This window comes from Pogonomyrmex barbatus, unplaced genomic scaffold, assembly GCF_055798465.1.
Source record: "Pogonomyrmex barbatus isolate J1 unplaced genomic scaffold, ASM5579846v1 scaffold8, whole genome shotgun sequence".
NCBI classification, from domain to species: domain Eukaryota; kingdom Metazoa; phylum Arthropoda; class Insecta; order Hymenoptera; family Formicidae; genus Pogonomyrmex; species Pogonomyrmex barbatus.
Window position 1 is genome coordinate 8,577,913 of NW_028297182.1, and position 13,674 is coordinate 8,591,586.

A 13,674-nucleotide genomic window follows, 5' to 3' on the forward strand; every position below is an offset into this window, starting at 1 on the left:
CACTCACAAATTAATCCTCTCCCTTCGATCCGCAACGATAATTATTAGCGCGCGCGTATGTAATGGCGGCTTTTTCATACTATCAGTTTGCGTTTACTTTGTAGCCGAGTTGCACATCGACGATAGTTTGCATCGCGTTGTATCCCGGCTTGCTAGAACCGAGCATCTTCTTCGTGGCGTTGCATAGTCACGTATTCTCTGTCGACCACACTCAGAAACTGCCATCTTTCTCTTTCACTCGTTTCTCTCTCCGCGTACCATTTCTTTGTGTCATTGTCCCAGGGATGTAGCGGGATATCTTGATTTCTCTTTTTATATTGTCGAGGAAATATTATTGAATCGCAAAATGCAATATACAAAATGTCGTGAAACATTAAGGAATAATATATAAATCAATAAAAAATATAAACATATATTTGTAATGTGAATTATTAAATTAATTATCTCAAATTACATTTCTAATGAAATTACGTTATTAATAAAATTTGATATAATACTTTTAAATTTAAAAATCTCCATTTCTTTTATTTTAACAGTGAATATAATAGTACATCTTCCAGTTTTGATAGAACTATATATCTTCCTATATTCATTTTTATACAAAAGTCATAAAGATATTTATTTTGAAAATTAAAAACATTGGTAATTATTATAATCACTTAATTAAAATTAATTATCTGCATTAAAATCAAGAGATGATTTGAAGAACAAGGGACAGATTAGAAAAATGGCAAAATATACAAAATTTCTTTTGTAAAGATAATATATTGTTTTTACTTGATGATTTTTAATAATCTTATTTTTCATTAAGTCTTTGCATATTGGGTTCATGCAAATAGTTTATGTCTGACACAGTATTTTTGTTTGGCCTAAGATTTTCTGTTACTGACAATATTTCCATATTTTCTGATCACATGTGATTTCCATTTCTATGTCTTACACCTTTGCTGCTTTACCTATAGCACACTATTCTATCTCCACATCAGCTTTTTTATTTCAACTTGTTCGGTCTTACCAAAGAATCTCTTTTCTCCATTTTGAATTCCACACTGATATCTTTGATGTAGATTTATTCGTTTCTTCGTTCGTTTCTTCTATCTTCCTGATCAAGAAGTGTGAAGTGTTAAAGAAAGAAAAGTGTTTGTCTTGAGATAAAAAAGATCACGATAAAAAATATTCCTTTTAAATCATATTTATGGATATTATTGTTTATACAGAATTAATGAAATTAAATTGAAATTAAATATCTTAATCTTAAAAAATAAAGTTTGATTATAAAATATACAGAAAAATAATAAAATTATGTGTAAGAATGTGTAAGAAATGTGTAAGAATGAAACACAATTGGAACACAAAGGGAAATCTTTTATTGAAAAAATTATTATCTTAAAAGTATATTTCTTTTACTTTTACTTTTTTTTCTCTGAAAGAAAATAAAAATAATGTATCACAAAATTACTTGCTGTTTTTGTGTGCTGGTTTTTTTTTGTAATTATTAAATTAAAATCGCATTATGATATATGGCAAGTAATAATAATAATAACGATGCAAATTGAAGATACGCGATGTATATGAATTGCGCTACTTTCATATACTTGAACAAAAAGTGACTTACCGCTTGTTATAATTATCACACATAAATTATAGTGCGCTCGTCCTACGCTACGCGTCAATACAGAGAGTTTGAAACTGCACTCGGTAGTGAATTAATACCTGTCAGCGATATGTCGGGAGATATAAGCGCTTCCAAGGTATACCCTATAACTTCAGTGCGCGATATCATGGAAGTAGCAAAAAAGCGTCATCAGCCCACTTGATCGTAGCCAAAGTTTATGTTTCAAGTAATATAGCGTAACTGTTAACTACTGGCATTGCTTCTCCACTAATTGCCGCGCATTAAATCATTCCCATCTCCTGCAAACTGAACACCGACACTAAACATGGATGCTGAAGATAAAGAGTAACAAATTGAAAAAAAAAAAATGACTTGTTATAAAAAAGTGAAAATGGCTATTATTAAATTGTTGTTTCGATTAAGAAAATAGGAGAAACGTTTAAGTAAAACTTTATTGGTAGAAATATATATATATATATATGTATACGTCATCACAAATATTTTTTTGGTATTTTTGGAAAAATACAATTAACTTATATCTTTTAATATTGAACAAAAATAATTTTTTAATAAACTTGTACATAATAATTGCGTAACACAGAATTACATATAAACACACAAAGATATTTTACACCAAAAATTTTTATATTAAAAATTTTAAATTCCCTTTTTTAACAGAAATAAAAAAATATCTTTATCAATTGCTTAAAAAAAATTTGCATAGAAATAATCTGAAAACACCTTTTATAAAATTTCCAAGTAACAATTTTCATTATTATTAAACAAATATTTAAAAACACTTGGAATAACTAAAGATACCATAAAAAATTCTTTAAAAATAACGATTAATTCCTCACTGGTAGCCCTATGTTTATTACTCTATTGTTTTATAGAGTCACAAGGTGACGCGATGTAGAGAGAGAGAGAGAGAGAGAGAGAGAGAGAGAGAGAGAGAGAGAGAGAGAGAGAGAGAGAGAGAGAGAAAGATTATTTATTAAACATTTATTTAAACATTTAAATTATATTTGTAAATTTATTCCTAGACGTTGGTGAGAATATTCCGGAGCAATGGACGAGCGTGCAATTTCTATCTCGCGATTGAACGCGCCCAAAATACGCTAGATAAAGAGAGGAGAATTTCAAGAAACACCGGCAATGATTACTTTAGACTGGTGTTGCCGTCTCTCTCTCTCTCTCTCTCTCTCTCTCTCTCTCTCTCTCTCTCTCTTTCCCTCTCTTTTTTTCCTTTTCTTTTCTTTCTATTCAGAGCCCGTCGTCGCAATGCAAATATGTTCGATGCAAATGCTCGCTTGCCTCCGAAGAACGGCGGTGGTAACGGAAGTGGTAGCGTGTATGCGGCCGTAGACTGCGCACTCCGTTATATTTCCTGCCCGACGCTAGCCGTTCCGGCGTCTCCACACGTGTGTCATATCGATTCACGTGGTTCTCCATGTAAATCCCGTCGTTGGCTGCCCGGACCATCGCGCCGCTTTTAAGCCCGAAATAAAGTACCTTTCTAGGAGCTCGCGCGAGCTTCAATTCAACGAGCAATTCTGTACCGAAGCGCAATCTGGGCTTCGATAATCTTTAAATCACATAAAAGAATGATCTCGCTAATAACAAGAAGTTCATCGTGAAATAAAATATTTTTCTTTCCATTTAGTAATATTTAATTCTCCATAATACATAATTCTTTTTTTTTTTTTTTTCAACTTTCAAACAGCGTTAAACGGAATTTTTATCTCACAAACTACTACGTTAAAAATATAATAAAATTTAATTATTGCGTCATTAGATTTAATTAAATTATAAACGTTTGAATTTCTTTTCATCATGGATAAAAATCATCGGTAGGAAAGAAGAGTATATTGATTTATATATATATATATATATATCTTTTTTATTTAATAAGATACTAATATCCGGTTTTTAAGAATTATTTTTTTTTATCATAGAGGATTAACATGAATAACATGTGTTATTTCATAGTAAGCTATGTGAATAGAATCTGCTGGAAATGCAGAGAAAGTCAAGATAGTTCGCTCTAATTTTAGATTCTGTTACCGAGCAAGCGTACCTTCGGCGTATTTCGACGCATTATATTCGACGGTCCGGAAATAAAGTTGCTTTTCAACGTTGCGCGAGAGCACCTACGTGCAACGACTTCCGGCTGGCTCAACGACATTTTATTTATTTCTCTGTTATCGTAACTCGCATATCGCGTCGCCATATACGGAGAATCTCAAATAACTCAATGTAGAAAACATAACTCAAAGTAGAAGTGTTGACCGTATGACTCGATGTACGGAAACTCGCGTGAAGAGAATACTAATCTGTTACGTGACATTTGTACATCCATATCACGTTTTCTATAGAACTGGATTCTCCAAATGCGAAAGTGTTATTTTTCTATTAGGATTAGTCAATGCTACTTTTTTAGCTTTTACATTTTAGATCTTCCTGAAACTTTATCTTCTTTCGTACTTTCAAATAAAGCTGATGATATTTCTTTTATCTTTTTATTATATTTTTCTATTATATTTTATGCTATTTATTATATTTTTATTTATAAAGTGTATTGAGGTATAAATATTTAAAAAATAATCTCATTTGTCAGATAAAAGCAAATTCAATTAGAGAAAGCATGTTTTATATAATCGATTTCAAAAATTCCTTTTAATTCTTATTACGAGATTAAATCGTATTCGTTCCGTTATTATATGATACATGGTATAAAATGCACATGTAATCGCATCGAATGCTATTTCAAATGATAACAGTTACAATCGATATAAACTGTGTCTGAATATAGTTCCCTCGACTTTTAAGAGATAATCTTCTTCTGAAACTTGAAAACAGCTTCTGAAGTTTAACGTTAATAGTGTAATTAAATTAATGCAAAATATTATAAAGTAAATTTTATTATTTTATATAATTTTATAAAATTTTGATAATTATAAATACATATAAACATGCAAATGTATGTAAACATATCTTTTTAAATTAAAAAATTAACGTTTTAATAATATTTAATACATATATTTTTGTATATAATTGCTCTTAAACACTTATATAATTATTTCTATATTTAATTTTTTCTATATTTTTTCGTTGTAAATTTTTTCCATTTTTTTTTTTCTAAATTTTTGAAACTTCAGAGATACAATAAAATTTGATTGCGTTTCGATCCACATATTTTTTTACGCTCTGATTCCTTCCGATCTTCGTCTTGTTTATATTTATCCAAAATACGTTGTTGTTCCTTCCTCAATATACTTTGCAGCATCGGTGGGACACATTCGTCTTGAAGACCATTTCTTTTGGAACGACAAGCCTCGTATTTTTCCCATTGATAGACGGGAATACATTTTTTATAGCGAGCGAGCAGCTCGTATGTGCTGGGCAAACGTGATGTATCTCTGCAAATCTTTTCAGGAACTACGTAACGTTTACAATCTGCCGCTGATCTCTGATACTCGAATGCTTTGTCCAACTTCTCGGATTTTATCCGCGTGACCTCAGCTTGCAACGACTGTTCCGAAGTTAGACGCCGAAGTTGTTGATCGGCAAAACGATCTTGCGTCGTGCATACTTTTGTCGGCCAAGCCATCCTGTCTGATGCCAAAGATTTTATGTATCGACAATCCTTGGTTGCCGATTCTCGGACTGGCTGGCAACAGCTGATTAGACAAATTTGTTTCTTGCATCTCTTCGAGGACTTCTTCGAGGAACATGACGTGGAAGAATCTCTCCTACGTGTTATTCGAGAAAGCGGACATTTCATCTCTGGGAAGAGTGAAATATTAATTTTCATATCTGCTCTACTTGAACGTGCGAGTTTACAGTCCGGAGGGGAACGGCGCGTCACTTTCGGTTTTAATTTTCGGCACGAAACACTTCGTTCCGAAAGAGCATGTCCGCTAGAAATCCTTGCTGCTTGATCAAAAATTGTCCGCCCAGGGAAATCGGTTACTGGTTGAATGATTTTATGAGAACTATCTTTTTTCAGCTTGGATTCTAGAAAAATATTAATTAATTAATTAATTAATTACATCACATCGTGTTTTTATTTAATACTAAATAATCTTACTTAAGCGCTTGGGTGTTGCGGTACATTCAATGACGATGACGGGTTGATTAGATGATTTATCGTCAGATGCCCTTAAAATGTTTTTCGATGATGGACGAGGGAATATTTTTGAACTGAAATCATCGAATTGCTCTTTATCCTTATCGATCTTTAGAATCGCAAAGGAGGCAATTTTTACTGGCATTTTATCAGCCGGAACTATTGTCTAATTGGAAATAATTTTGTTAATTCAATGAAACAGCATATCATGCTCTTGTTTTAATAATCAAGATCTTCGTTTCATTAATAATATCATTGAATTAACAAAATTGTTTCCAACAATTAGACCAATGCTGTTGATTCAACAGCATTTTTTTCTCAGTGCATAACAATATTATAAATCGACATATCTTACCCTTTTATTTTTTACATTTTTTTTGTGATCATCAAAACTTTATGAATCTATTTATTTGCAATTATTTTATGTAATAAAATGTTTTTTATCGTTGTTCGCCAATTCTCAAAAGATCAAGCTCTTGATTTTTTTTATTACGATCTATTCTACATGATCAAGTCGATTCGCACGGCTTCCTACCTCGAGGACGACGTAGTCCTCTGTAGACATGGTTTTTGAACTGTTGCGGTGTCGACGGGCATTCGGACAATCCGGGCCACCGGTCGATCAGCTTCGAATCGGCATTCGAGCATAGTGTATCCTGGCGGATACAGCGAGCCGTGGCAGGTGGGCAGCGTACGTTCAAGGCCGCGGGACTGTCGAGAATCGAATTACATTCAGCTCGTATCGCATATTTGAGCTTACAATGCGCCGCATTATGCCGCGATAATCCGGACGCTCTTTGAGCGGATTTCCACCTGAGACGTTCCTAACCGCTCCTTCTCTAATAAATTTCGCATTAAACGCCGGTGGTTTCCGATCGCGGTTCCAGATCGAGGGAGAAAAGAAAGACGGGACCTTTGCGGAGTTTGTGGTGTACGGCGATGTTTTTCAAGGTCATGATGCACGCTCAGGCTCGAATTACGCGTCTTGTGTCGCTCGAAGACTTCGACCACTGCCCGTTGTCGGCTTGTTAACCGATGGAGAGGTATTTTTTTTTTCCGCGGAATATCTGCTCGCAACCGCGTTACATTGCGCGGTTTGCCTTTTGCGCCACGACGACAAGCGATACTTTATTTACATTTACTATTGCGCAAATTAAACGACTTTTTATCTTTGATATCATTTGATACATCTTTTAAAGTTACAAGTTTATCTTTAAATTTTATTCAGATTCAGATATATTTCGTGCACTTATTATCAAAACGTCAAAAGTAAAATGTAATAATTTAACAGTTGATGACATTACTAGTTTAAAAAAGAAGCTTTTGTCTCTAGTATTAATTACAATAATAGAGGCACGATTAATTAAAATCGTGTGGCAAATTAATATTTTAATTACCAGCTGGAAAGTATCGCATGACGAAGTGGCGACTTCATGGTGTTTACTTCTGGTGTCACGTCGAGAAAAAGAACGTACGCGTCGGATAAGAAAGAGAGATAAAAGAGAAGCGAAGTAAAAAAGAGGAGACTATCACGTGGGATATGCAGCTGCTCGCTGGAAGAAAATACGCGGAGGACGTGTGAAAAATCGACGAAAGGAAAACGTGGCAAAGGCGGGGAGAATGTGGCAACGGGAGAGGAGTTTTCCCTTTCGTGATGACTCATTTACGGCTACGTACCGCGAATTAACGAAGACGGGTCTGCGATATTTTTTTCTCTCTTTTCTCTACAATTTAACCCGCAAGGCCTCATCCGTCGTTTGATCTTTTTTGCGGCATCGTGAGAATGAAAGAATCTCGTGATTCATAAAATATTTCCGAATGAATTCCGCCATTCAGTGTCATTTAAATTATTGAATATTAAAACTTTAAATCTTTAATGAAATGCGTTTTCGTTAAATCTTCGAGATAATTTTTATGTACATATTGATTTTTTTGTACAGTAAGGTATAGCATATTTCTAAAATGTATATTAAAATTAAACTGCCATGAGAGAAATAATCACGATTAATTTTCTTACTCGAGATCGCGAAGCTTTCAGCTGTTCGCCAGTTTTGCCGCAAAGCCTGGATATAATATTAGCTTCTGGATCTTTCCTAAAAAAATATATAATATATGAAAAAAGATAGAAAGTAGAAAATAAATTTAAAATATATAATTTTAAACGTGCGCGCGTTTCTCTCACGAGAGAAACGAAAAATTCTAATTAGTAGAATGACTGAAAATGGTACGTGTCATGATTATGATAATCGGTACATTGAAGTGTAAGGCCGGAATAATGTCATGACAATGTCGGTTCACAAAAAAAGTTTCTTTCGCGGTACGTGATCACGAATGCAATTTTCATTGTCGAATGCCTACGAATTTTGCACCGGTCACTAAACTGGTCCGTCTGTCTGTCCATCTCTCTGTCCGTCAATCGATCCAAATCCCAAAATAAGCATGCTACCCGATGTCCGGCAAGCGTATGCAAATCGCTTCGCCACTCCCCTACGAAGAGAGAAGGTACTGACATTGTGTTACAGCTGCCCTCATTCGACTCCGTACAAATTCTTTCGCTCGATTTCGTACGACTGCGCACCCCTAATGCATCCCACTTTAGGGTCCAGATAATGAATAATCATTTTTCAACCAGGGGAATAACAATAACGCGTGCGATTTTTGTATAGGGCTATTATGAATATTGGACACTAATGGATCATTTATGATGTACGTATTAAAATATTCATTATAATCACAAGAGCATACATCATTTTTTAACGATTTATATATCTTTTTTGCACGACCTGTCACTCATAATATTTTCGTGATAATTTACATGGGTTTAACATTGTGAAATTTTGTCGTCAATTCTCTCTCTCTCTCTCTCTCTCTCTCTCTCTCTCTCTCATTTTGTACTTGAAAATAAACTTTCAGGCAAAAGTTAAGTTGTAACTTCTAAACGTACAGGTTAACGCGGATAACTTCACCGATTGTTTCGAGAACTTTCGTCATCTCGTAGAAATTCTGCCGTTTCTGCTTCTATGCGTTCTTCGTTAATTCTTGGAGATCTCTTTAAACCATTAATTTATCTACTTTGTAACTTTATCCGAAATTTTGTGCATTGTAACAGAAATTTTGACACTTCGTGATTATCTGAAGTTGACCGAGTAAGTGATTAAGTCTCGTTTTTGTATATGAATCTTGAATATGAATCTTTTTAATACTATTAAAATGACTCAATACGTGGATACTTCGACACGTGCAACGAATAAATAAACACATTTGTTATTAATAGAATTTGAAAAATATTATGTTAAAAATTATAATGTCTTTCTTCAAAGTAAACTTCATAACTTGATATGTACTATGAATCAATTTTAATATTTATATTTATTAATTACTTATTTTAAGAAAATTACCATTCTTACTTATGCCTTATATTCTATGATAAAATATGATTTTTAATTGTCCAAAGAAAAATATTTTTTATTTCTTTCATATTTTTTATTTTTTCTTTAAACATTTAATATATCAATTCAATTTTTATTTGATAATATCATGTACATACATCTTGAAAGCAAATTTTTCTGTTTCAAAATTCTAGATTCTTAAGATCGTAGATATATTATCAACTATCCAGATTGATTGGAACTTGTTCTGTTCGTGTAATCCCGATAATATTTTAATATTTTAATATTTTTACCATACTTTATACTGAAATTTTTTATTTCGATGCACATTCAAGTGTTCTGCTCAAGATGTAACGAAACTTTTCTTTATTTTGCAGATCATCAGAAAAATATTTGATATGGTTACGGATAAAGATAAGTTTGGTTCCAACCTGGACAAGCGCACGTTTAAATATCAGATAATATCGGTGTGTCATGGCATTCGCTTGTTCAAACAGCGAGACAGACAGCACCTATGCGGTTTCGTTCCGCTTGAACGGTAGAACAAGCATAAAAGCGACTTCGCACATGCGACAAGCCGCGGGACCTTTCTCTCAGAGCAGAAAACGGGAGCAATGCTCGCTATGTCGACAAGTTTGTCCACGATTCTTACCTTTGCGATCTGTACTTGAAGAATTTTTTTTGTACAAATATCGGAGGAGGTCTGGGATGGATTACAAAACTCTTAAATCTAATATAAATAATCATAATAGATTAGAATAAATTAGCAGGATTAACACAAAATGCGAGATTTTGTAAGTTTGATTGAACTAGTGATTCTTTATTTTGTTTAATTGTTACAATCGTTCTTTTCGTTAAAAATTATTAGTATGCTAATACTTAATCGTATATTCCTGTGGAAATTTTAATTTTTCAAGCTTGGCGAAAAATCTATAAACTATTGCGTATAAGACAGGAAACATGGAGTTAAACGTTTGTGGCCTGGTCGGAACAAATCGGCTGTGTCGCTTTTCTTTCCCGCTGCTATCATCGTTTTAGCCCGTCGTCGAGCCGTCTTCATCCTTCTTTTGGCAGTGTCTGTCGTCGTCGTCGTCGTCGTCGTCGTCGTCGTCGAGACGCAAGGAGACGATTACAAAAAGAAAAAAAAAAAATGAGAGATGAGAAAAAGGAACGATGAGGATGGAGATGCTCGTCGAGACTTCGCCTACGCGCGCTCTCTGCTAACGTTCGTCTTCCCACACGTAATTCTTGTTCCTTCAATGCTCATCCCCCGCGCTCCTTTATCTCTCTCCCTCTTTCCCTCCTCTCTCTCCCCTTCGCTCCCCCGCTTGATCTCGCCGTAAATCCGACACTTACTCCCTCCGTACGGTCCAGGAACCGGAATTGAGATAGCGCCACGTTAATTGCCGCCGATTAATAGGATGCGTAATGGAATGTACGGCCGGTCAATCGCGCCGCATCTTTGTACGCCGCGGCTAATAATTACATTGCGCTAATCACGTACGTGCGTGCATTTTTTTTTTTTCATTAATCGGTGATGCAACGAACGTGACCCTCGTATAATTTGCGCACGTCAGAAATTAAATAAGTTTCAATCAACGATGAAAATTATACGAGTACACGTAACTTCAGGCTCTTGTGACGCGAATACGGGCAAATTGCTGTTTTGTATCTTCGTCAATATAAATCTAATATCTGTAGTGTCGAAAAATTGACAATTCAATTCCGGAATAGATATGATATCACGCGAGCTTTTATTATCTAATAAGATAATGAATCAAGTTCATTGGAAGCGCAAAGAAATATTGTCTTCATATTAAATGTGTTCATACGTGTTCATTAGTACATATTATATATGTATTATATTATTTTACATTTAATTTACATTTAATTTACATTTTTCTCACTTTCAATTATTTGCTTACCTATTTAATCGCTCTCGACATGTTAAAATAATAGGTAATTACAGTCTACGTATCCAAAAATATTAGCTGGTAATTCTCGATATCCACGTCGAATCTCGTTACATTAGGATGGACTATAGTACCCATAGGGAAGTTATGCCTAACATTTAATCGCTTCTAGGATCGAGTGCGAGATCGCGATCTCTTGTAATTTCCTGCAGCAATTACAATTTTTATTGCCCGCACTGGTGCGTGTAATCGCGAGATTCGAATCGTACAAGAAGTTTACAAACCCACACGGATGCCCTTAACGAGCTGACCAGAAAAAAAAAACGTACATTTTCTTCTCTGTGTTATCCCTTCATTTTCATTCATTTGTTCCAACAGATGCGTTTTAGTACATTCACGTAAGTCATTTATTTTTAGTATGTTATGCAAATTACATGTGTAATTTTTGTATCATAGACATAATGTCAAAAGAGATGTTAAAATTCTGTATTTAGCTCATTATTAATATTATCGTTAAAAGATGTAATTCTTCTTACAATTTTTTTATATTTATTATTTATATTACTTTTTTGACAATATTTGCACAATGCGATAATCTCATTAGTAATTAATCTCTCTTTCATCATTGGTAATAAATATTATTCAAAAAACCGCATGAGATTTATTAAAGTATTAAAATATTTCTCATTTTTGTTACTCTTATTACCTCTAAATTATTTTTAAAAAATGTTACAGTCATTCTTTGTATTTATATTGTTTTTGTAAAAATATAATAATTATAATATTATAATAGGTCAGAATTGCTGTGATTGCTGTGATGATAATCGAAATTTTATTAAGATAGAACAAATTACATATTTTGCAAAAATTTCTTACGCCGGCTCTTTGGTTTCTATTTTCTCTAAGCATCCTATTTGTTTCGCAAATCGAAAAAAGTGTTTAATTACCACGCTATACTAGGATCGGCGCTGTCTAACGCCTCTCGTTTAAGTGTAGGTCGTTAAGATTCCCTGTCGTGCACGGCGGATGTTGCGAACGTCAAAGGCACGTGCTCAAACGTCTTTTGGTGTGAGAGAGATAAGTAGTGACGCGCGGAAAACGTGCTTGTAAGTGCATTTCCCAGACAGCACTGTCATAAAATGCTAATTGCATTATGCGCTTGACAAAGGTTCGGAAATGGGGCGATCCTGTCCCATCGCACTTTTTCCAGATTTTTCCCGTACATTTTTAAACGTACGAATACTCGAGCGAGGACCGCCAGTTTGCAGAAAATGTTACGCTCTTTTTGTTACACTGTTACACTGAATTTCCTATATTACTGGCGCGTTGCAGCGCCGTTCGAAATTTTTTCCTGATATCGAAATCGATTATCTGAATAATGGAAATTTCCTTGCGGGCTCTGCCGTTTTCGCTACAATAAATCTGAAAGTACGAATACGATCGCAACACGTGAAATGAAATTTCCCGTGCAGCAGTATATCGGCAGCGCAAAGGGAATCCCTCGAGATTGCTCGCTTTACAATCGCATCCGTACTCCGGGTCATTATTCATTTTAAGCGCGCATGGCGCGTCAATCTTCGCGACGAAGAAAGGACGTTCGGCGCCAGCGCCGGATCTTGCGCATTATTACAATTAGCGATGTCGTAAATGATCCGCGAACAACACGCGGAAGTTGTATTGTTAACTCCGTGTAAAAATCGATGACTTGGACGGAACTCTTTTGTGCAATAAGTGCCCTTTCAGAAATTAAAGAAATTCGATAATTGCAATGAAGAATCAACTTTCAATTTTTATACTTTTGAATTTCTGTGAAAAATTTTGCCTTCTTAAATAAAACTAAATTAAACTCATATATGTTGTATTTTTTGAAAACAAATTAGAATTTGTTAATCCTTATTATATCCTTGTATAATTGATTCAGAATTATATCTTATAGAGTTTATCTGATAAATCCAGATATTAAATGTCAGTTAAACGTATAATAGCTTATTTTCTTACTGTTCATTTAACTGATTATGAATGATAGTTATATCATTGATTATGCATGCGAACATATTCTAATAGACACACACGACATCAATAAATCTAATATATTATAAAAATTAAACTGGTTTTAATTATTAGAGTGAAAGGCGTTGCCATATATATATATATATATATATATATATATACATTACTTATTATCACGATTATCACGAGAAAAATTCTGAAATAACTTTTGATATTTGAGATTTAAAACGTTTTCAATGTATTAATCTTTTTGTAACGCAAGATTCGAAATGTCATACATTTTGTTGATAAGTTTGTGCTTATTATCTTTGAACTTTTGAAAACATTGTTTTTAAAATTAATATTAAAATTTAAATAATAATCTTTAAAATAAATTACTTTTTTATTAATCTTTTGAATTTACTTAACTTTTTTGTAGAATATATGAAAAAACGACATGAAAAAAAATAATTTATAATATTTATAATATTTATTAATAAATAAACAAACTATATACACACAGATTTGTATACAATTTTATATACATTTAGACTTTTGAAAATTATATCTCTAAAACATTTATGTATAAAATATAAAACCTACATTTTAAAATATCCATTTTTCAACTTGTTAAATAAA

At 33.5% G+C, this 13,674-nt stretch overlaps 2 protein-coding genes across 2 annotated transcripts in view; one reads left to right on the forward strand and one right to left on the reverse strand.

Moving 5' to 3' along the window:
- LOC105422679 (uncharacterized) overlaps positions 1–13,506 on the forward strand; it is a 130,142-nt gene extending 116,636 nt beyond the window's left edge. Inside the window, exon 8 of the mRNA XM_089083980.1 lies at positions 9,511–13,506. Coding sequence (XP_088940106.1) covers positions 9,511–9,530 — 20 coding nt within the window. The 3' untranslated portion in view covers positions 9,531–13,506. The remainder of the gene's footprint in view (positions 1–9,510) is intronic.
- LOC148934767 (uncharacterized) lies at positions 3,213–8,735 on the reverse strand. Its single transcript, XM_089083855.1, has 5 exons — positions 8,689–8,735; positions 7,762–7,837; positions 6,280–6,455; positions 5,706–5,818; positions 3,213–5,632 (listed from the first exon to the last, which is right to left on the reverse strand). The coding sequence occupies exons 1-5, from the start codon at positions 8,733–8,735 to the stop codon at positions 4,770–4,772; spliced, it is 1,275 nt and encodes a 424-aa protein (XP_088939981.1). The 3' UTR covers positions 3,213–4,769.
- Positions 13,507–13,674: the final 168 nt, after the last annotated feature.